Here is a 25,544-nt window from a genome sequence, read left to right on the forward strand (position 1 = left end):
TTGAATGAAGCTGGTAATATCATGGTTCTTGCCCAGAGGGTTGCTGGGAGGGGGGGGGGGGGATAGGGTGGGAAGGGGAGGGGAAACTTTATAACTATTGTAGTTAGGAATATCCTAGAAAGAAGTTATTTTAACCCAGGTTCCCTGATTAACAGCATTATAATCTCTTTGGATTATTTGACAACCCCACCACCCCACCACAGTCTGTTTTGATTGGGCATTAGAAAACTTACCACAAAACATATTTTGTTGTCTCTGGCCCACATCATGAAGAACAATAAATGTTATTTATATGAGAAAGTTGCAATGTATCAAGCACACCTCCATCGCTCATTAATGATTCAAGAACATTAAGCAAGGGATATGTATTTGAGCCTGTGATAGTCCTGCCCTATTGTCTCCTTCCTACTTAACACACACACACACACACACCAAACACACCTCTCCCCTTTATCTGCTGCTGAGCAGTGGAGAAGGGGGAAGTGAAATTTCCAAGGATGGATCTAATACCATTTTTTGACATTTCTTGCATCTTTTCTTTTATTTAAGCCCCCTTTTCATAATCCTCCTCAACCTCCCTCCCAAAGGGGAGGAAAATGCTGTGGTTGTCAAGCCTGAACAGTTGCAATTGTACATCCCTTAGAGAAATCACTTAGCATAAACTATCTCCACCTGAACAGATTTCCCTCTTGACCCTGAAGGGACTTAAGTTTGCCTTTTGGGACGCTTAAGAACAGAACAGGGAAGCAAAATGTAAAGGTGAGAAAATTGACCACAATATGTTCCTTTTTTAATTCTGCCTTTTAAGTTTCCTTTGCTATCAGTGATTGAAGATATGCATTCCTCATAAGAAATAAAAGAAACTTTCTGTATTGTTAGACAATATTAGTTCCCGATTCATTTGATGAGTTAAAAGTGCAGAAAGGTAACCCTAAGACCTGGGATTTTTTTAAATGCTGAAGAGCTGATTGCAAACTTATTGTGAATAAGAGGGCTATTGCATCTGTTCGACAGCAGAAAGAAGCATTTTAAAGGGGTGGCTGGAACAAAGGGAAACTTTGGCTGTGTTTTGCCAGTGGGAATGTCCCAGACAGCTCATCTGCCCCATTTTGCTTCATCAGTGCCCTCCATTTGCATCACTTCCACAGAGCTTTGATCTACATTTTTTCAAGGTCAGAGCATTCTGTACAACTAAATTCAACTTTGACTGCTTATTGTAATGGAATTGAACTCTGTCCATTTGCTTTTTTTAGTATATGATAATATCTTGAATAACAGTGTCTTTCACCTTACTTTCATAGAGCACCAATATATATTATGTGGGATCTTTGATCTCATGAAGTTGGTTGCAGTATATGTGTGCTTTGAAAAAGATCAGTATTGTATCAGCCTTTATGGAAGCTAAGTAAAATTTAAAAACGACGATTTTCCTTAAAGTCCATTCCATGTGTTTTAAAAAGAGCCAGGCAGCTAGGTCACAGTGGATAGAGCATCAACTCTGTAGTCAGGAGGACCCGAGTTAAAATCTGGTCTCAGATGCTTAATTGCCTAGTTGTGTGACCTTGGGCAAGTCACTTAATCCCACTGTCTTAAATGAAAAAGATTTCAAAAACAAAAGAGCAAGAAATAGCCATCATTTATCTTCTCTTTCAACCCCCTCCCTATTTTGTAGTATTTAAGCCCAGAGTGGGAACATGTCTATCACAGATTTCATTATATAATTGATTATTCCAAAACCAACTTCACAAATCCTGCCTTCCATTTCCCAAGACAGATTGTGGTTGATTCAAGACTACTCTACACAGCAAGTTCTAAGTGAAGGGCAGCTTCTGGCAGATGGAACAGTTTTGCTAAGAATTGTATTGATCAGCTCCCTTTGTTCTCACTATCTTCTGCCCCCTTCTCTGACTTGGCAACTAGCTGACCTGTAGTTTTAATGTTTAACTTACATGTATAAATTTATATTGAGAGGCTTTTTTCTACATGGAGACTATTGATTCTGTCTTGTAAAGGAGAAACTTGAAAAGTCATCCAAGCTTCCTTCCTGTCTGCTCTGCTGAAGATCAAGTGCAGTGATCGTGGGAAATCCTTTAAAAGCATTCTAAAAAATGGTTCATCATGTTGAATAGCCTTCACCAATCACAGTTTTTGGTTGTTTTGTTTTCTGGGATTTGTAAAATTTTATATCTGCTTTGCCATAAGATGAAATTGAAAATACCCTATCACGATAATTAAACCCAATTGCCATAAATTATGAATTCGATGACTAAAGTGAGAAACAGCCTTCTCTTAGGCTCCCAAAATCTTTATTACTGACAGCTGATCAAATTCTGAACTTGATCTAATTCTTGAACTTGAGGAAAAAATTGGTCAGGATTCTGGCTGGGTAATATATTTTATTATACAGCAAAACCAAGATCATTGCTCCTTTAAAATACTGAATTCCTGTGGCATCTAGACTGGAACAAGTTGGTACACTGAGTGGACAGATAAAGTGGGACCATTGAAGTGGGAGGTAGAGTTCCAGCTCCCTAGGCCTGCACTCCCCCAGGCTCTCAGTAATACTGTGTGTGGGTGGAAACCAGTTTTATAAAGGATTCATTGCAATAAAGTTGGAAGGGACCTGAGGTCAAAAAGTCCAAAGACTGATTCGAGTTTCTGAGTAATGCCAGCGTTTCCACCATCTTTCTAATTCCTTGACTGGGCTAAAGCAGTGGCAGTTAATTAACTTGGATTGGAAAGCTATATCTTTTTTAAAAAAAATATTTAAGGCAATGGGGTTACAAGTGACTTGCCCAAGGTCACACAGCTAGGCAATTGTTAAGTGTCTGAGGCTGGATTTGAACAAAGGTCCTCCTGACTCCAGGGCCGGTGCTCTATCACTGTGCCACCTAGCTGCCCTGGAAAGCTATATCTTAAAAAAAAAAAAGGCATTGGATCTTGTTAACCTTTTGGTGGTATGGAGATCTTATCACACTTCACAAAACTAGCAGGTCTGAAGCTTATCTGGTCCATCATTTTTTCTGCTGTTCCTCCTTCATTATGTGCTGCCTTCCTGTGACCTAAGCTGACACCTTTCTTATCAAAACAGTTCATTCCTTAGAGACACTGCTTCCTTTTGTGCTAGGCCTGCTCAAACATGGATGCAATTCTCTTTGTCATCTCAGCTGCTCTAAGCTTTCCTTTCTGGATCTTGTGTTGTGACAGCAAGTGAGCAAACGATAGTCCCAAGGTCTGGAAAAATCTTGGAAAGGAAAAAGTATAGGAAAGAGGACCCGAAGGTAGAAGAGAGCTGCTCACAGGAATCAAATAGGTCCCTAAAATAAGTTATTTTATGCCTCTTGCATTTGAACATCGGTGCTTCTTTGCTGGTGTCCAGGCCTCCCCCCCTTTGCCTCCAGGGCTGTAATTTGAACCTCTCCAGCCTCCAAATCTTCCCTGTACCTGATGTCATTGAAAGAATCCTGAATTTAATCCAGGGACTTAACTTGGGGTGCATGGGCCCCCTAAGAGGTCCCTGTACTTGTCGCATCGCAGTTCTCAATGTAGGACACAAACCTTATTTCGAGAAGGGGTTCATAAGCTTTTAATAAAGTGACAAAAGTGGAAGCCCGACACAAAGGTGATGGACACAATCTAATCTGCCCTTCTGTTGAAGAAGGGCCGGGAACACCCTCGTCCCCAGTGTCCCGCATCTCCCTGGTCACTCTTCTCCTTAACATGCAAACTGGATCGGAGTTCCCAAAATTGGCCCTCAGTGACCTCATCACCCACCACGTGCACTACGTTCACTAGGGGCCCCCCGGGACGCTGGGACCAACAAAAGAAACGAACCCCTGCCCTCCAGCCCTCGCTTTGCCATTCACCTTCCTCGTCATCGGGGTCCACGTTTGTGAAACGGGAATGGCCCTTCTGGCTCCAGGGAGGGGCCCACGCGCCCCCCGAAGCTTGGGGCCAAGGTCGAGCCGCACCCCGCAGAGCTGGAGGCCGCCAGGGGGCGGCGCTGCTCGGGGACTCCGCAGTCCGGCTCCGGAGGGGGGCGCCGATCGGACAACACGCGGAGGGGTGGCCGGCCTGGGGTGGGGGTCGCTGCTGCCGAAACTGTCCTCGCTGGCTCTGGGGCCCCTCTCCCGCGGGAGGATGGAGACCCACCGCCCTGCCGGCCGCCGTCTTCACGCTTGGGTTGGACAGTTGGGCTTTGGGGGGTTTTAAAGTGTTCTTGCAATGGGGCGCAGCCTAATCTAGTGGAGATTTTCTGGGATTCACAGAAAAGGTAATTGTGGGTGACCCGTAATGAGTTCCTCATCTTGTCCTGGGTCCTTCAGAATCCTTTTTTCTTTGGGGGGTAAATTTTTGTATGGATTGAAATGGATAAGGGTGGGGTGCTAGTCCCAGAAAAGGGGTGTTTTCTGGGCCAGTGGCAGGAGGATTGTCACGGTAATTAATTGGTCTCTTCACCCCCTGAAGAAATCTAAAGGAAATTTGACCCTTCTGAAACAGAAGTGGTCAGTGCCCAAGCCTTACCACGTATAGGGGACACAGACTGACCACAGAGTGAGCCCCGGATAGAAGTATGCAGCTAAAAGCAGCCTGGGGCCACAGTGGAGGAGGGGAGGTATTCTGTTACCTAGGACAAAGGCCCACCACTTGGCCCGGGCCCAACTTCCTGGGCTACAATCAGCCTGGAGCAGATGCGGACGGCGATCCAGGTCAGCTACAAACTGGGAGGCCAAAGCAATGGAGAAGGGAGCTGCAGGAATCAGCAGACTCGTCCCTTCCAGGGGAGTTAGCAGAGCGGCCTGGCCTTCAATGGGACAAGGGCAGCCTAAGTTAGGAGTGAGGAAGGCAGAGCTAGAGAATGAAATGAAAAGTCCTGCTTTCCTCCCTCCGGGGAGCTTTCCCTGCTCCCAGATCCTCACAAGATGCTGAGACTAGGTCCATATGTGGTTGAAGAGAACCAAGCAATTTGGTTACTTCAGTCAAAAGACTCAAGTCAGCCTCCCAGAAAAGGTGTTGTCAGAGATTGACTGTGAAATACTTGTATTTTTCAGTTGAGGAGGTGGCCTTAAGCCCTTAAACAGTCCTTCCAGGAGCCTGGAATTCTAGAAATGTAAGATTGCCTTTCTAAGTATATGAGAATGACTGAAGTGGTGACTTTGGAGAATGTGACAAGCCAGAAGGTAGGGCCAAGATTTCTGTCTTCCCAGAAAGCAAAGACTGGGATGCTGCCAAAAATTTTATCTTTCTACAAAGGGGAAAAATTAGAGAAATGGTCAAAAAATGCACTCCAGCATGGGCTTTGTGTATCAAGCTAGGGCACAAAGCTAGACCCCCCTGACAAGTTTGTAATCCCTCACAGCTGATCTCAGCCTATTATAGTTAGTATAAACCAAGAGTTGTTCACTGAAAAGCAGGTTGCACAAACTCTAACCCACCATTTGGTCAAGCTAACCAAAAATCAGAAAAGCCTGCTTGTATCTGTACATTACTCTCTTCTTTCACCCCTTTAATCCACCCTCACCCTATTTTTTGTATGATCTGGATACAATTTATTTCAGCAAAGAGAATTAGGCCTTTCAGACTCAATGCCTTTTCATTTCTTTGACTTTCAAACTCCAAAAAGGAGTTCAGATTTCATCCCATTCCTTTCCTGCCATCTCTGTCCCTTTATTTCTCAGCTGGCATTTCCTACTACTAGCTGCTTTCAGACCCACAGAGAAACAGAAGGTTGGGATGTAGAGGAGCAAGTGGTGTTTGGCAAAAAGAAAGGTTGAGTCTCTGGAGGGAAGCCCCTCATTCCTACTTCTTCCCTGTCTGCATCTAGCCTCCCCCCCACCATCACCAGTACAGCCCCTCCATCCATAGATGGGCTGAGGTGACAGGTTTGGGGGCCAGGTGGGCAGGGCTCTCACTTGGAGCTGGAAGCTGGGTGGGCCAGGTGGAGAAAAGTGTTGGTGGCGTAGTTCTGGAAAAGTGGCTGCAGGAACATGCCGATGGTGCCAAAGATACAGACAAAGACAAAGATCCAGAGGAACAGGCGGTCAATCACCATAGCAACATACTTCCAGTCCTCACTCACCTGGGTGAAGAAAGAGAAGAAGAGGGAGAGGATAGAGGATCAGCTACATGGTGGGAGAGGGATGAGTAATGGGGGAGGGCACCTCTCTGCCTTCTCCTCCTTGTCCCATATTAGAGGCTTGGCCCCCAAGCTCTACCTCTGATGATGAAGACCAATATAGATGGCCTTTTACAAAACATTTTCCTATTAACTCATTGGTATCAAGGGACTTATTTGTCAGTCACAGTGTCAGAGACGGAATTTAAGCCCAGATCTCCTGACGCCACATCTACTCCTTACTCCACAAAATAGAGCCATTTCCAGAATGGACGCTCACAAATGGGCAGCCAGTGAGTCTTGGCTTGTTTATTTTCCATAAGTCGAGTCACATTTTGTGGAGCTACATAGATGGTCTGAGAGGCTAAAGCAATTCATTAGAATCACAGAAGTTTGGAGCTTAAAAGGGCCTCCGAGGCTCCACATTTAGAACAACAAAAAAAAGACCTTAGTGACGGGTTCATCTAGTCCAATCTCCACATCTTAGAGATGAGGAAACTGAAATACATAGAAAATTTAAGAGACTTGCCCAAGGTTGTGCAGATAGAAAGTACTAGTCAAAATTCAAGCCTAAGCCCTTTGACTGCAAGTCAAGTGCTATTAGTCCACCCTATTATAGCATCATAGACAAATAGAAAGAATGCTGACTTTGGAATCAGAAGGACCCAGAATCAAATTCTGACTGATTCTAACTGTGCCCCTGGACAAGTCATCCAAGCACTGGAAGCCTGATTCCTCAATGTAATGTGAGAATAATCACACCTACTCATAGGGTTTTTCTGAGCATCAAATGAAACCCTCTGTATAGCATTTTGGAAACTTCCAAGTCTTAGCTAGCATTCTAGATTTAGACCTGGAGAGGATCCTAAGATATCTAGTCCAAGCCTCCTCCATTTACACCTAAGGAAAAGAGTCCTAGGAAAATGAGCTGATTTGCTCCAGTCCTCACAGATCATCAGTGATCAGAAGTAGATTCAAATTCAGGTCCTTCAACTACCATAAGGCTTTGGTGGTCTAACAGTGACAACAAGAAACACAGAAGCAGGATGACCTCAGTCCTTCTCTACCCTGGGTCAGGTTTGGGTTTTTTTTTTAAGGTGTTTTTTGCAAGGCAGATGGGGTTAAGTGACTTGCCCAAGGCCACACACAGCGAGGTAATTATTAAGTGTCTGAGGCTGGATTTGAACAAAGGTCCTCCTGACTCCAGGGCTGGTGCTCTATCCACTGGGCCACCTAGCCACCTCTTCTGGGTCAGTTTTCCCATCAACTCTTCTCCAGCTCTCTTCAGTGTGGTCAGAGCCAGAATGATGCATTTTTGTGGCCTGTACAAATGGAAAATATTGACTGTTTTGTTCAGAGTTTGCTTTTGCCACAAGTGCTATCTGATTTAGAAAAATAAGGACCTACTGACTGCAGAAAGAGGAAATTAGGAAGGAGTTGCGGATATGTACATTTTAAAAGTAATCATTAGGGACAATTGGGTGGTACCCTAGAGTCATGAAAACCAGAGTTCAGATCCAGCCTCAGATACCAGTTGTGTGACCCAGGGCAAACCAAGTATCCCTGTTTGCTTCCAAAAACAAACAAATAACTTTTCAAAGTGCCCCTTGTGCTCCCATCATATTACACTCCAGGCAGCTGCCCACATTTTTTTTTTTAGGTTTTTGTAAGGCAAACAGGGTCAAGTGGCTTGCCCAAGGCCACACAGCTAGGCAATTACTAAGTGTCTGAGACCAGATTTGAACCCAGGTACTCCTGACTCTAGGGCTGGTGCTTTATCCACTACGCCACCTAGCCGCCCCCACTGCCCACATTTTAATGTTTCACCCTTGTCCTGGTTAAATGTTTGTAGAGTTCATGAAAAAATAGTGCTGTCCCTTTGATCCAGCAATACCACTACTGGGTCTATACCCTGAAGAGATGATAAAAAAGGGTAAAAACATCATTTGCACAAAAATATTTATAGCAGCTTTGTTTGTGGTGACAAAAAATTGGAAATTAAGTGAATGTCCTACAATTGGGGAATGACTTAACAAACTGTGATATATGTATTGTCATGGAACCCTATTGTTCTATTAGAAACCAGGAGGGATGAGAATTCAGGGAAACCTGGAGAGATTTGCATGAACTGATGCTGAGTGACATGAGCAGAACCAGAAAAACATGTACACCCTAACAGCAACATGGGGATTATGATCAACCCTGATGGACTTGCTCATTCCTTCAGTGCAACAACCAGGGACAATTTTGAGCTATCTGCAATGGAGAATACCATCTATATCCAGAGAAAGAATTATGGACTTTGAACAAAGACCAAAGACGATTACTGTCAAATTAGAAAAAGAAAGCATTATATTATAATGTAATTTTACTATCTCATACTTTATATTTCTTCCTTAAGGATATGATTTCTCTGTCATCACATTCAACTGAAAAAAATGTATAACATGGAACCAATGTAAACACTAACAGAATGCCTTTTGTGGGGGGTGTGGGGAAGAAAGCAAGAATAGGGGGAAAATTGTAAAATTTAAAATCTTTCTTTCAAAAAGAAATAAATATTAAAAAAAAAAGAATAGTGCTGTCATGTCCTTAATTCTTGGAGATGAAGGTAGAAGACCTGGTTTTGAAACCTGGATACTTCACATACTAGTTGTGTAAGGTTGGTCAAGTCTCATTTCTCTAAATCTGTACTTTCTTATTCCTGCCTTGCCTACCTCAGGGTTATTGTGAGTATCAAATGAAACTATGTACATAAGAGTACTTTGTAAAAATGGAAAGACCTATATAAATTTCAAGGATACTTTATTATAACAACTTGCACTTCATTGGCAGCCTCCCAAATGAACCCCATTAAAATAATTGGAGATGAAAAGAGTTGTTAGTCTTCGCTCCAGGCTCCACAGTGGCTTAGGCCATAGGGAGGTTTGAGGGCCAATGCTGCCTCTCTCTCCCCAGCTCTTCCTTAAAGAAAAAGGATCTCATCATTACCTACCTGAAAAGAATTCACTACAGCATCCCTGATGAGTAGTCATCCAGCTTCTACTCAAAGACTTCAAGTGATAGGGATATCCAGAGGTAAGGATTATTTCAGGGATTCTTAACCTTCAGTCCATTTTTTAAAGATCAATCTTGATAATTGCATTTCAATACAAATTTAGTTCCTTTGTAATTCCATATATTTTATGCATTTAAAGAATTCAATATGGTGCCTATAGGCTTCACTGGACTGGCAGAGGAGCCCTTAATACACACAAAAAAAGATTAAGAACTTCTAGTTTACTTCACTTTTTTTGAGATTGTGTGTATTCACATGATTCACAGCCATATATAGCATCACTGGAAGAATGCTAATGTTTTTAAAAGATAAAATTTTTGTTTTGGGAAAAATCTGGTAATCAATACATAGCATATACAATTCATCCTGTTGGTTTCCCTTGTTCAATCCTGGGACCTGTTTATTTTTAATTAGTAGTGTCTATGAAAAGTATATGTATTGGTGAACCAGATCTATGGGTTGTGTTACATTCTTCATCTATTTTGTTTTTCTTGTGTGGATAGTTAAGCGGATATCCTGAATGATTTGGATCTCATTTAAGAGGCTATGCAATGATCTGGATGATACAATAAGTATATGTCATTTAAAAACCAGAACATCCAGTGGGCATCACCACATATCAGGAATCCCTCATCCATATAGACTGTTCTGGACATCCTCTGTGACAATGGCAAACATCTTTAGCAAGGATATACCTGCTTTATATCTTACTTGATAATAATAATAATAATAATAATAATAATAGGCATGTGTATGTTATAATGAAAAGAGTCCTGAACTAGACAAGCAAGACCTGACACATCTAGCCTCATAACTAGTTATGTGACCCTGGACAGGTCACTTAACCTGTGCCTCAGTCTTCTCTACTAAAAATTGGGTTACCTCCCAGGGTTGCTATGAGAATCGGTCAATATTTGTAACATGCTTTTCAAACCTTAAAGTTTTACATGCTAGCTAGTGTTGTTGTTTTGATAATAATAAGGGATGATCAAATACAAGCATCTCATATCTTTAAAGGTATTTTGCATGATTTTATGGGAAGCACCTTATTGAATAAGAGCCTTTAGGACTGCATTTTGGTAGCTCAGTTATACAACAAACAATAAGCATAGTGTCACCTTATCTTCTGTGTTGTTGTTTAGTCATTTTTCAGTCATGTCCAACTCTTCCTGACCCCATTTGGGTTTTTTTGGCAAAGAAACTAGAATGGTTTGCCATTTACTTCTCCAGTTCATTATACAGATGAGGAAACTGAGGCAAATAGTACACAGGGTCACATAACTAGTAAGCATCTGAGACTAGATTCAAACTCAGGATATTATCGTACTGGTTCCAAGCTAGCACTCTATCTACTGCACCACCTACCTGCCCAAAATATTGGAGTGATTATTATTTCCTTCTGTGGTCCTCTGTAAGGATGTGGTCCTCTGTAAAATATTATTCCTGAAAACCTCCATATTCCCTTCTCATATTTTTACAAAGTATACCCGTGATACCATTGTAAAGAATTTTTGTGTAGATGGAGATGGAAAATTATGAATTAACAATAAATGCTATTCTTAGAGTTCCACTCTTTTTTATAATAATAATAATGCTCATTTCAATAGTTTTCCAATTATTTGGTTTATTTTTCAAATCTCTTGATAATCTCTCAACACTTTCAAAACAGTCTACTTCAAGATAGATTCAATCTGTGTCTCTTTGGACAGATTCAGCTACTCCTCTAGCCTTTATTTTCTTTCCTGTCATTTCAACTTCATATAGCTTATTGGGACTGGGATGTTAGAGTCCAAAAGTCATCATTCTACTGTTGTTGGTGGAGAAGGTGATTTCTTATAGAAATCTTAAGAGATCTTTTCAATTGTTGTCACTTGTCCTTTTTCAAATTTCATCCTTAAATGTTCTTGAGATTCTCTGGCTTATTTGGGACTCATAGCAAGCTTTCTACTATTAACTCAGTCTTTTCTCTATCATTTTCCCTTGTTTTATGAAATGTTGCTGCTCCTGGTCTTCTGCCATCCTTCTCCATTGGATTTATAAATGAGTGTATATTCTAAATTGGCATTGACTTTGTCTTCCCTATCTCTCTGGTTGGCATGGAATTCAAGCATTTGCTAGTTGAACGAGTTTCTAGGTTCTTTTGGCATATTCATTGTGGTAATGGCGTCCTATTATGTAGACTTTCAGAAATAACAATAGTGTATGTATGTCAATAATTGTTACTTTATCCAGTTCCCATCAATAGACTGAGTTCAGATTAGGGCTAATTTGATTATATGCCATATCTTTTTAATTTTTGTTCTTTTCTCAAATTTGGCATTGATTTTTATCTTTAGTCTAAAAAGTTCTTAGTCTGTCTATACATAAACAGCTCATTTTGAAAGATTCCTACATTGACAATCTGTCACTTTTTATTTGAGACATAATTTCCTTTTGATGGACAGCCAGGTGGCCCAGTGGATAGAGCAATAGGCATGGAGTCAGGAAGACTTGAGTTCAAGAGACATTTACTAGTTGTGTGAACCTGGGCAATTTATTTCACCTTATTTACCTCAGTTTCCTCATCTGTGAAAATGAACTGGAGAAGGTATTTTTGAGAAGAAAACTTCAAATAGGGTCCCAGAGAGTAAAGCACTACTGAAAAACAATTCAATAACAAAAATTTCTTTTAAAAAAAATAAATTATTCAGTGCTTACCATGACAAGTATATAATGACTCTCTTCTTAAACAATTATATATATAAATATACACATATGTGGGGCGGCTAGGTGGCGTAGTGTATAAAGCACTGGCCTTGCAGTCAGAAGTACCTGGGTTCAAATCCAGTCTCAGATACTTAATAATTACCTAGCTATGTGGCCTCAGGCAAGCCACTTAACCCCATTTGCCTTGCAAAAACCTAAAAGAATATAAATAAATAAATAAACACATATGTGTATATATAAATTTTTGTGTGACCTCAAAACCTTTAGCCCCTTTGATGCTTGATATGGAGTAAATTTCCCAACATATCATTGTAAGGAACAAATGAGATAATATTTATAATATTTATAAAGCCCCTTGCACATAGTAGGGGCCATATAAATCATAGAATGATATATTTAGAGTGAGAAGGGACCTCAGAAGCCATCAAGGTCAACCTTCCTCATTTTATAGAGAAGGAAATTCAGAAACCTAGATAGGAGTAATAATAACTCTGACCTCCCCGGGTTATTCTTAGGATCTGCCTTTAGCAAAGTGCTAAAGTAAGCACAATAGAAATGTTTATGACTACAGAGAGACATGATGATGTCACTTGCCCAGAATCACACCCTTGGTAAATGCCTGAGACAGGACTGGAACCCAAACCTTCCTGACTGCAAGTCCAATATCTATCCCCTACATCCCACTGCCTCTCAGATTCTTCATCAGCCTCTGTCTCCTGTTTGGTACCAGGTGCCAGTGCATGAACTGTAATTATCTTGACAACAGTATTTTTACAAATACTCGTGTTAAGCACAGCAATTCAAAGTGACTAAGTGACATTTTTTTTGTCTTTATTCACAAGATGAAGTTGACTCTGTCAACTTCCTTGTTTGCCTTCCAAAGGAGATCTTGTGAGCCAACCTTAAATTTAGTTGCAAATTTCCCTGGATCTTCTTTTTTTATTTAAAATCAGGACAACAGCAATCATCACCATCATCAATAATATTTAATAATGTTTTTCAAAGAAGAGGTGATGCCATGTCAAGTATGATTTGAGTGAGGGGGTACTGTGCTAAGTTACCAGCCTCACTTTCTCCTCCAGAGTCATCTGGGTCCAGTGGTCAGATATGAATCAGGATGACTGGAGATGACCCCGGATGCAAGGCAGTCAAGATTAAGTGACTTGCCCAAGATCACTCAGTAAGTGCCGGAGGCTGGATTCAAACTCCTGTCCTCCCAATTCCAAGGCCAGTGCCCTATCTGCTGTGCCATCTAGAAAGTTTGCAAGGTGGTTTACAAATATTATCTCTGAAGATACTATTATTATCCTTATTTTACAGACGAGATAATGAAGGTAAGGGAGGTTCAGTGACTTGTCCAGCCAGTCACCCTGCTAGTAAGTGTCTAAAGCAGGACTTGAACTTAGGTCTTCCTGAATACAAATTCAGTGTTCTTTTTTTACTAAATCAAGTTCTCTTTAAAAAAAAGTCAGCATTATTTGGCATGATTTGGTTCCAGTACTGTTCTCTCTGCCTAAATTACATTAGCTCTTTTGGCAGCCAGGTCTCACTGTTGCCTCCTGGGAAGCTTGTAGTCCACTAAAATCCTGCCTGTGCCCAAGGAAATGATATTTCTAATAGATCTACCTCACCTGACTGCTCATCAGTCTTGTCTCACCTCCTCTCCACCAGAAAATAACCTGTACTCTAACCCCTGGATCCCCTGCTTCTAACAGATGATATTTTGGATTATCTTTCCAGGAGCATGGGGATAGGTTTATAAGCCATTTTCCAGACCTTTCCACAACATAGAGAAAATATGCTTCAGCTCCAAGGAGAACACAAGGTCCTCATGGGCTGGGACTATCACATACTTGTTTGGGTAGTACTTTCTGTGGGTTATAAGTAGAATCTAGTCACTACTGACACCGTAGAGAGATCTCATACACCCTACTTCTTCCTTGGTCAGCTAGCTCACCTAGCCTTCTCTCAGACTAGCAAAACTTTATTTTCTGCCCTTTTCATCTTTAAATGTTCCTTATGAAAACTATTCCTTATGTTTCCTTAAGGAAACACCAAACCTTATTGAAGTAGATAGATAGTACAATGGATAGAGTACTAAGCCTAAAGCCAGAAAGTTCTGACTCCAAATCTGACCTCAGACACTAGCTGTGTGAGTCATTTTACAAGTCTCAACCTCTGCTTACCTCAGTTTCCTCATCTGTAAAATGGGAGCAATAATAGGACTCTACCACCTACTGTTGTGAGGATCAAATAGATTATAATTATAAAGCTCTAATAAAGTGTCTTTATATGGAGGCAGCAAGGTGGCTCAATAGATATAAAACTGGGCCTGGAGTCAGGAAAAATTGAGCTCAAATCTGGTTTCACTTATTAGCTGTATGACTTAGGCAAGTCACTAAACCTTTGTTTGCCTCAATCCAATGGAGCAGGAAATGGCAAACCATCCCATGAACAGCACTATGATCCACAAGGTCACAAAGAGTCTGATGTGATTGAATGACAACAAATATAAGTGTGAGCCATTATCATTATTATTTGTATCCCAGGAAAAGAATTTGGCATTTGGTAAGCACTTAATAAATGTTCAATCTGCCTTTCCAATGTTGTCTGGGAATCTGGAACCCTTTGATTCTAGAAGTCACAATCTCATGGAGCTTATACTTTCCTAATCCCACAACAATGGCATTATGTGGAAGCATTTCCATTTACCTAGGAAGCTGGCTCAGTCATGGACCAAGATCAGCACAATATGGATCTGATAGAGAAGGCTGTGATATGGATGGGCTGTTCCATATCAAGAATACTGGCATTGTGGTGTGGTGGATTTTGGATTTTGAGCCCTGGATTTTGCAAAAGCCCCTTGGTTTGAATCCTGGTTGTAGTTAACTTCCTATATTATCTTGATCAAGTCACTTCCTCTCTCTGTTACCTTAGTTTCTTCCTTTGTTAAAAAAAAGGGGGGGGGTTAAGGAAGGACAGGGGCAGTTAAACTAGAGAAGCCCTTCCTACCAGTAGCAAATTATTTGAGCTTTAGAAGACAGAGCTAAGAGGTCAATCAGGAAGAGCAGACTTAATGCAAGAGAGTGTGAGGTGAAGAAGGTTCTCCAAGTGACTGCATCAGCAAAACCAAATCCATCTCCCCTGAGATCCTAGAATTGAAAGTGCCTTTGTGGAAGAAAATTTTGGAACAGAATAAACTCAATGAATGATGAAGGGTAGGGGCAGAGAAAAATGATGTGTCGCCTAACCAGCTTCCTATCTCAAGGTCCCTATCCCAAGACTGCTATACCAGGTAACTACTTGAGCAGAAAAGGGATATTAATTTGGGGAGATGCCCTTTTCTAGCAGAGGCAAAAGCAGCCCTTTCCTAAAGAGATACATCTCAAGATATTTCTACCACTCACTCTTGCCAGGGTTTCCTTTTGTTTTGTATTCAATAGAGCATATAGAATCTCTTTCCTGCTCTTAGAGTAGTTGTTCAGTTATTTCAGTCATGTCTGACTCTTCGAGACCCTATTTAGGGTTTTCTTGATAAAGATTCTAGGGTCTTTTGCCATTTCCTTCTACAGCTCATTTTACAGACAAGGAAACTGAGGCAATGGGATTAAGTGACTTGTCCAAGGTCACACAGTAAGTTCCTGAGATTTGAACTCAGGAAGATGAATCTGCCTGACTCCTGACTATTCACTGCACCACCTAACTGAAGGGAGAGGAAGAGAGATTTCACTTGCCAAGAGAGGTGGGTAAGATGACCACACTACATTCTAGCAAACCACCTCCTCCCTCTCTTTCCCAGTTCCCAATTTAAGTCATCTTAGTCCATCTTGCTTCTTTTGGATTCAGATATTTAGGGAACAGGAAGATAATTCTATATGACTCAGAATCAAGGGCCGACATTTGAAGAAAGACATTTCAAATCAATTTTGCTTACCAACCATCCTTGGAGGCATTGGATACAGAGACAGAAGACTAGGTTCATGGTCTAGCTCTACCACTAACTGCCCAGGTGACTTTGGACAAATCACATCCCCTCTTTGTCCCCAGATTCTTCATCTGTAAAATGAAAGCTTTGGACCAGATGACCTTCAAGGTCTCTTTCGACTTTAAAATTACAGAATCATCTCTGGCCCAGTTTTTTTTCCCCTTACCGCTATACATTTATAAATTTCATGATTACATATTTATAGATTCACAGATTTAGAGCTTAAAGGAACCTCAGATACCATTTGTTCCAAAACCAACATTTTACAGAGAAGATCAATGACTGGCCCAAGATCATTCAGGTAGAAAGTATCAGAGCTTGGATTCAAACCAAGTACCTCCAACTCCAACTCCAGCATTATTTCCATTTCTGTTGATTGTTCACTAATATTTTGAACTTCTTGAAAATGGATAATTTTTTGTATGTGTGTATTTCTGTGTTTGTTTATATATATATGTGTGTGTGTGTGTGTGTGTATACATACATACATGTGTATGTATAGATATATAGATAAATGTATAAAATCTCCAGTTGCCTAGTGAAATGTATATTATGAGCACTAAAAGAAATTTGATCAAATAATTTATATACTGAGACATCAGGACACCTCCAAGACCACCACCCTTTCTATACTTCTTTTATCCCCCACTTGCAGAAGGAGGACTTCTCTTCCCGCCCTCTTTCTGTCCCCATATACTCACACTTTGGTCATCGTCCTCACTCCTCATGTGATCAGCAATGAAGCGTACACCGTCTACTGCCTCCTTGAGTCCACATCCACAGGGCCCAACAGGGCCTGCTCGCCCTCGGAAGCCATTGGCCGATTCAGCTGACTCGGTCCCAAAAACTCCACCAAATTCCTTGACAGAAGCCTGGTTGACAAAGCAAGTACAGGAATTGGCCCCTGGGGCATCTCGGAAGAAGAGTCCCCCACCACCTTCCTGCTCCCGTTGCCGTCTTCGTTGCCTCAGCCTCTGCCGGGCACAGTTCTGGCGAGGCTGCTTCATGAAGAGGACAGCAGGTAGCTTCTCCAAGAAGACAACTTTGACCCAAGGGGCCATGGTATGGGTGGTGGGTGATCGGTGGTGTACATTGAGGACACAGACACTGGTGACAATGGAGAAAGTTACCAGTACCATGGTGAACATGAGGTACTTGCCGACCAGCGGCACATCCAATGAGGTGGGTGGGACAATCTTGGAGATAAGCAGGAGAAAGACAGTGAGAGCCAGCAGGACAGAGATGCAGAGTGTCATCTTCTCACCACAGTCAGAAGGCAAGTAAAAGACCAGGATGGCAAGGGAGGTGATAAGGATGCAAGGAATGATGAGGTTGATGGTATAGAAAAGAGGTTTGCGGCGGATAATGAAATCATATGTGATGTCTACATAAGTGGAGTCATCTGGATTCTCATTCCGCCGACCTGGCAAAGCCACAATGTCCCATTCACCACTGGGTGTAAAATCATCCAAGTTGGCAACTTCACTCTTCAGAACCAAGTCAATTTCTGTACGATCATAGGTCCAGGAACGGAACTTCATGGTGCAGTTCTGCTGGTCAAAGGGGAAATGCTTGACCTCAATCTTGCAAGCACTCTTGTAGATGGCAGGTGGAAGCCAGAAGATGCTACCATCATAGGAAACCACAGCATTGGAGTAAAAGGAGACCTCATATACTCCATCAGCACTGCAAGAAGATTGGGTAGAGGGGAAGATAAGAGGAAATTAGGCATATCTCATTTCTTCATGGACCCACCCTATCCCAGATAGCATAAATAGGGCATCTAGAAGAACTTAGGAAGCTCTTAGTCCTGTGAGGGATAAGACACCATCAGCACACTTATCCTGCAAGGTACAGATGTAGATAGACACAAGAGAAGGTGATCCAGTCAGATGGTATTCGCTGCAACAATTGAGAAAATAGGATAAAATAGGGAAATGGAAGGAAGGGGCAACAAGGACCAATAATCAGTTTTAGGAAGGTTCTCTGAAGAGAACAGGACTCCTAGACTAGGAGGCAAAAAGGGATGTAAAGCAATAACAATAGCCTATGGGAACTTTCAAAAGTGAAAGGGGATGAAAATGGAGATTGAAGTGGAGGGAGCTTGATAATGATGAACAAAGTGGATTAAAATTTGAGATGAGAAGTAGAGAAGTCATGGGATCTAGACTTTGAAACCTCAAGCAGTGGGGTTTCAGCCTGTTTTAGAGATAGGGAGGGATGAACTTAGCATAGAAACAGTATTTCTTGTCCTGGGCAAGAGGAATTCCTTAGTGAGAGAAGGGACCTCAAAAGGTCCTTTGTTTCACACTTCTGCTTCCTGATAAAATCCTGTCTATAAACAAAGTAGCCTAGTCAACCGACAAGCAATTTTTTTTTAAGTTTCTCTCTGACCACACACTCAACACATGAATGTTATTCTGGGAGTTTAGGAGATCTGGATTCTAATTTTGCTCCTAATACTAATTCCAGGTTTTTGTCTCCAAAACAAAGGGCAAGGGAAGGGACAATGTTAAACTATGTGACTAGTAAGATCCCTTCCAGCTCTAACATTATATGAATTACAAGAAATCACTATTGGCTAATGGGATCAGAGTAACAGTTCAAATTATCTCATTTGTCAATTGGTCCATAGTTAAGTTTGCTTGTCTGTGTCACTGTTTATATTCTGGTCAGTCTATGTTCCTTTGCCTTCATCTACCTTGTTTTTTTTTCTTTTTAAATTTCTAACTCAACTGACCCTTCCACCAGAGCATCCTCTTTCCCTCCCGTTGCTCAAGGGCTACATACTTGTTGTAGAGGACAACATCTGGAAGCCAGATGTGCTTCGAAGGGAGCCGAACTTTCTTCATATTGTCAAATTCTTCCGGTTTCCAGGTAAGCCGGTAATCCTCCCACTCCTGAGGAGAGATGCCAGAAAAGTGACCAGGGAGAGAGGGGTCATCCCAACAACAGAAAGGATTGGGAGAGGAACTAGTAATGCAATATGGAAAAAGAAAAAAGAAAGGGAAAGAATAGGGGAGGGCTACATCACTTAGATGCCTTCTGCCATTATCTCCTCCTTTATCTTACAAGGACAGGTGGACCTTCAAGCTTACTAAGGCAAAATATTCTAAATGAATAAGTAATCCCATTCCATCCCATATTCTCCAACAGATTACCCCTTCCATCATTCCCACCCTCTCTCTTCTATTCAATCTTCAGACTGCTCCCCCTGCCCTTACAAATATGGTCATGTTTCCCCCATCCCCACTAGCATTAGATCCATACCTTGAGAAGACTCCTTGGGAAGACCATCTACAATAGATACTGCCACTTCCTTTCTTCAACTCTGTTGGCTTCTACCTTATCTTCCAACCAAAGCTCTCCTCTCCAAAGTTACCCATGATCTTTTTAATTAATAAATCCAGTGGTCTTTTTTCAGTCCCCATCCTTCTTGACCTCTCAGTAGTCACATTCTTTTCCTTGATACCCTCTTTTTCTCTAGGTTTCTGAGATACTATCCTATCCTGATTCTCCTCCTCCTTGTCTGACCATTCCTCAAGCTTCTTTGCTGGATCTCCAACCAGATCAGACCTATTGAAGGTAGCTATGCCCAAAGGTAATATTCTGAGACCTCTACTATTTCACTTGGTGATCTCATCAGCTTTTATGTATTCAGTTACCACTTCTTTGCTGCTGATTGCCAGATTTACTTCTCCAGCCCTAACCTCCAGACTTGCATCTTGAACTGTCTATTGACATCTAAAACTGAATATTCCCTAGAAATATAAAATTCAATAATATCCAAATTCATCATTTTTCCCCTCAAACCCTTCCGCCTTATGAAATTATATAAGGAACTATTATTGTTGATGGTATTATTATGTTCCCCATCCACTGCCTATCTATCATCCTTAACTTCTTTCACCACATCCCACATCCATTCTCTTGCCAAGATCTGTTTATTTTACCTTCATAACACTGCTACCACCCTGGTGCAAACCCTTATCACCTCAATGGTAGAGTATTGATTGGGTTTTTTTTTAGGTTTTTGCAAGGCAATGGGGTTAAGTGGCTTGCCCAAGCCCACACAGGTAGGTAATTATTAAGTGTCTGAGACCGGATTTGAACCCGGGTACTCCTGACTCCAGGGCCGGTGCTTTATCCACTACGCCACCTAGCCACCCCTAAAGATAGTTTTAATTGCTTTGTCTGAAAACTGCCTGTTCATATTCTTTAATCATTTATCAATTGGGGAATAGTTGAACAAGTTGTTGAATATGATGATAATGGAATATTATTGTGCTTTAAGAAATAATGAGCATGGGGCGGCTAGGTGGTGCAGTGGATAGAGCACCGGCCCTGGAGTCAGGAGTACCCGGGTTCAAATCCAGTCTCAGACACTTAATAATTACCTAGCTGTGTGGCCTTGGGCAAGCCACTTAACCCCATTTGCCTTGCAAAAAACTAAAAAAAAAGTGTACATGATACTCTGAAGACACTAGGGAAAATGGAAAGTTGAGATAAGACAGGGTCACTGCCCCCATGGAGCTCACAATAAATAATTCTTACAATATATAATAGCATATGATAAATATATTCAAGAATTGTATAAAGTGTTTCATGAGGTATGAGGCAAGAAGGTAATTTTGATAGTGATTAGAAAAATAGGCCAAGGGGCAGCTAGGTGGCACAGTGGATAAAGCACCGGCCCTGGAGTCAGGAGTACCCGGGTTCAAATCTGGTCTCAGACACTTGATAATTACCTAGCTGTGTGACCTTGGGCAAGCCACTTAACCCCATTTGCCTTGCAAAAAAAAAAAAAAAAAACCTAAAAAAATAGGCCAAAAAAGGTGACTATAGAAAGAAAGAGACAAGACTTTGAAAAGAGCAGGCAAGGTATTAATTCACTCACCTGGGTCAGCCAAACATTGGTGGTCATGATTTGCTCCCTCTCATGCTAAAACAGAAAGAGCCTTTGATGAATATTCTAATCTAGTCCCATCTCTTCCATACTCCTCTCAAGTGAATATACATATATATGCCTGAGGTCTAAATAGAGAAGACCTGATAACTTCAAGACCCCAGGAGAATCCCCTAGAGAACCAAATATACACATATGTACAAATCATACCAATGGGTTGGATTTTATCAGGTAAAAAGTCCACCCTCTTATGCTAGGGAATCCAGGAGCACAAGATTGAAGGGTCAGGGAGCTAAGACAACTGCTAACTTACCACACTAATGAGCTGGGCTAGCGATACTGTAAGCTGAACAGTCACCAACTCAGAGCCATTGGTGGCTGGTCGAATGAGTTTATTGTAGCGGGCAGGATCCAGGAGATGTTCCACCAACCTTTCCTCTGTGTCTGTAGCCAGGACTCCTGGGGTAGAATAGGGAAAAATACCAAAAAGGATTAAGAAAAGCTAGTAAAATATATTCACTCCCTTGGGTGAGACAACCTCCCTAAACAATGGAATGGATGCCAAGGTAGCAGAACATCTAGACCCCTGGGCCAGAACTCTAACCTCCTTCTCTTTCTTTTTTTTTTTAATTTTTGCAAGGCACTGGGCTTGTGTGATTTGCCCAAGGTCACACATATAAGTAATTATTAAGTGTCTGAGGCCAGGTTTGAATTTACATCCTCCTGACTCCAGGGTCAGTGCTCCATCCCTGCCAGTTAGCCACCCCTCTAACTTCCTTTTCACTTGCCCTTCTTTCTTCCTGAGAGAAGTGCAAACTGGATATGTGATTTTAAAAAAAAAAACCAAACACTTTTAGTAGCTACAAGAAATGGATCCAATTTAATAAAATACCATGTCATAATGGATAAATGACCAGTATATAAATGGTAAATGACCAGCATGTAAGTGGTTAGTTTTTGAAGCAACTAATATACAGTGTAATTTTAAAGATTTTTTTATTTATTTAAAGCAATGGGATTAAGTGACTTGCCCAAGGTCTCACAGCTAGGCAATTATTAAGTGTCTGAGGCTGGATTTGAACTCGGGTCCTCCTGACTCCAGGGCTGGTACTCTATCCATACATTGTAAAAAATAACTTCAATTGTTACCCTTCTTAATCAGAAAATTGCAAATTAAAACAACTCTGAGGTACCATTCACACCAACTAAATTAATAAAAATAGTTAAAACAATAAAATTAAATGTTTAGGGAGTGGGGTGGCTAGGTGGCACAGTGGACAGAGCACCAGCCCTGGAGTCAGGAGTACCTGAGTTCAAATCCAGCCTTAGACACTTAGTAACTACCTAACTGTGTGGCCTGGGACAAGCTACTTAACCCCATTGCCTTACCAAAAAAAAAAAAAAAAAAAAAAAACCTAAAAAAAAAGAAATATTTAGGGAGCTGTGGAAACAGGTATTTTATTATAATGTTGGTAGGATTATGATTTGAGGCAGACTCTTTGGAGAGTAATCTGGAAACTTACACTTATATAATTGATTCTATCCTGATCTTATTACTAGGACTATATCATAAGGGTCTTTTTTTGGTGGGGGTGGGGAGGGATTATGGTTTGGATCTATGATTTCACTGATTCCAACAACTACTTTCCCCCATGAAGACTGGCAACCTGTATATAATTTAGAGTATTAGGAAGCTACCTGGGGTACTAAAAGGACAAGTGAATACCTAGGGTCATGTATTCATGAATAAAGGAAGGGTTCAATAAATGGCAATATACCTAATGATGAAACATGCCTCCCAAATCTTAGTGCTGAATTGTAAAAGCAGAATGAGGAATATTTTTCAGCTACAACCAATATATCACAAATTTCCTTTGCTTGACTATTCCTTTATTATAAAGGAGGTCTTTAATTAGGGAAGGGAGAGGTGAGGAGAATGTGAGGGTATAGGTTCTGGTAATACAAAAACAAATTAATGAACTTTAATGAAACACATTAAAACATTAACAAATAAACATATTAATATGTAAAACAAAGACATTAAAAATAACACAAAAGAAAAAAAGGAAGTTCAGAAGGGAATATGATCAACAACGTAATGCTGGTAAATTTCATAAAGAGTTTAATTAAATTTAAATTAATTAAAAATTTAATTTAATTTTTAATATAAATGTGTTTAAAACAAGCTATATACAATAGTCTCAATTTCATATCCAGTTCTCATTTTTCAACCTTGCTATATGAAAATGTTCATGTTAGTTGATAATTTTATAGCTCATAATATGGCACATCCTTGTCATAGAATATATCATTATAGATTACTTGTGCCTGGTATAAAGCACTCATTTGGTAAATGTTTTTTGATTTATTGATCTGGGTTGTAAAAATGAGAAGCAATGTTGTAATGGAAAGAGGTGTTGATCTTGGTCCTCAGGAAGACCAGTTTTCAAATCCTGCCTCTGAAACTTAATGGCCATGTAATCTTGAGCAAATTACTTGCCTTGGTCAACTACCTAAAGGTATATATTGCAGAAAAGGTTTCATTTGTCTGTGATATAGAAAACACAGGTCTGGTTTTTTTTTTAAAAAGTCATCCAATCAAATAAATAAATAAATAATGGTAAATATCCTCATTCTCACATTTACTAGATATGTGACTAGGGATAATTCACTTAACCTCTATTGCTTCAGTTTCTTCATTTGTAAAATGAGATTTTTGCATTTTCAACTCCTTAAATAATGAGAAAATTGCTTTTTAAGCTTAAAGCCACTATAGAAATATATTATAAAGGAAAAATTAAATATGAAATTAAATACAAAGTGATGTTAATTGAAAGAAACAAAGGGTGCCTACCATTGATAAGGATTATTCTTTTTAAAAAACAACAAAACAACTTACATATGAAGATGGAAAAAAGATTAGAAGAAGATACAGGCTGAATGTGTTGTTATTGTTATTTTACAGATTATTTTTTCTTTTATCTGAATGTATATTGTTTGCTATTTTGTATATTTGCGGGTTTTGATCATTGTTATTAAGTATATAAAAAAGAAAAAATTTAACATGTAGGAAAAAAGACTGAAATATCCTTCAAAAAGGAGTTGCTTTATACTAAGGAACATTCTGTTAGTGTCCCTCAGCTAAAAGACCTCCTGGCAGGGTCTATTTCTCAAGGACTAGTGTAAATCTTCCCTTATTCTTTTCAAAGGGTAGCTCTGGAACTTGGAACATGTAATTGAGATTTCCCTTTCCTCTGTATTGTGCAGAAGTCAGTCACAACTTCTTGGGGAAGAGTACCAAATGCAGATTATCATATCACAGCTATTTGTATAGAGAACGATGTGTCTATATGTACATCCTCTGCATATGTGTTAGTTATTATTAAATGTGGGTTATCTGGGATTACCTATTGTGTATCTGTTTGTATGTGCTGTGTTGCCTTCATGTCTTTGCTTCTTTGCTCTCTATACTTCTCTGTATCTGATCACATGCTTATCACATTTAGGAAGATCTTCTCATTCCAGATTCAGACACTTCTTGAGGGCACACACACAATATGAGATTATTTGTTCTCATATCTACCATCTGAACACTCTTGGTTACCACATTTTCTTCTCTGATTAAATGAATTCTCAGTCTTACAGTAATATTAACCCTCACAATCCCTGTTCTTTCCCCTCCACCCCCACCCCCCTCCCAGACTCCCAATGCATGCTCACTCTCACAGTTGCCAGCAGAATCACACATACGTACTCATTTATTTGTTTCATTACACTCAACACATTGAGAAACAGCGATGTTTCTCACCCCTTTCCCACGCGCCCACAGTCCCTCCTCTTCCATCTCTCACTAAGAGGGTGGAGATCCTCTCCCTTCTTCCTCTCATCTCTGTATGGTGACCCAATTTAAGAGCTGCCTGTGGGGTGGAACTAACGGGTACAAGATTTCCTTCCCTTCTCCTTAAATCGCAGGTTTTCTCTTCACTCCTCTATTGGAGCCCTTCCACTGTGTGCTCTTCTTACACCCCACCTTTCCCGCCCCCCATTCTCCTTTCACCCTTCCCCTCCCCCCACTATTCAAATCACAGAATATTACATTTGGAAGAAAGCTTAGAGATTACACCCTACCTCATTTTTGCTCTTGAGTCGTCCCTCATCTCACCCGTTCCTGTCCCCTACATTCTCTGGGGTCTCTCTCCTTCCCCAAGTCTCCTCCAATTCCCCGGAATCCTCCCAAGAGCATAATGCTTTTTCTCCACTCCCGCCCGCTCCGGTGTCTGTGGCCGGTGCAGTGTCCTTACCTGGAAACAGTCCGAAGAGGCCAAGGCTGAGGAGCAGCGCCATGGGGAGCGGGAGGCTGGGCATCCCGCCCGCATTGCTTACCTTGCTCCCCCTAGGCTAGCTCAGGCTCCGCAGCCCGCAGGAGGATGCGGGGGTGGGGCGGTGCGCTCTCCGCGGTACTGAAGCCCGGGCGCTGTCCGTGGTGTCGGAACCGGGATGGGGGGGAGGTTGGAGCTGAAGATGGAGGTGAAGATGGGGAGGGAGCAGGAGTCTTTTGGGGTGTTATTGCAGCTGTTGCCTCATTTACTGCTTGTAGTGCCTGATGCCTCTGCAGCTCCTACAGATCTGGGGGCGCAGGAGGCGGGGCTGGGGGGGAGGTTCGGGGGAGGGGCCAGAACCTAGCTTATCTCAGCCTGGCAGTTCCCTGGGGGGATTCTGTCCTCTAACAGAGGAACTTCCCTCTGTTTGGTTAGGAGAGGCATAGGATGGGGTG

At 41.1% G+C, this 25,544-nt stretch overlaps 1 protein-coding gene across 1 annotated transcript; it reads right to left on the reverse strand.

The window, feature by feature from the left end:
- Positions 1 to 5,736: 5,736 nt before the first annotated feature.
- On the reverse strand, positions 5,737 to 25,135 carry CHRNB2 (cholinergic receptor nicotinic beta 2 subunit). Its single transcript, XM_074223380.1, has 6 exons — positions 25,072 to 25,135; positions 21,084 to 21,229; positions 20,762 to 20,806; positions 18,655 to 18,764; positions 16,566 to 17,550; positions 5,737 to 6,079 (listed from the first exon to the last, which is right to left on the reverse strand). Exons 1-6 carry the CDS (start codon positions 25,133 to 25,135, stop codon positions 5,909 to 5,911), a joined length of 1,521 nt encoding a protein of 506 aa, XP_074079481.1. The 3' UTR covers positions 5,737 to 5,908.
- Between the last annotated feature and the right edge of the window lie 409 nt (positions 25,136 to 25,544).

This window comes from Macrotis lagotis, chromosome 2 (assembly GCF_037893015.1).
Source record: "Macrotis lagotis isolate mMagLag1 chromosome 2, bilby.v1.9.chrom.fasta, whole genome shotgun sequence".
NCBI lineage: Eukaryota > Metazoa > Chordata > Mammalia > Peramelemorphia > Peramelidae > Macrotis > Macrotis lagotis.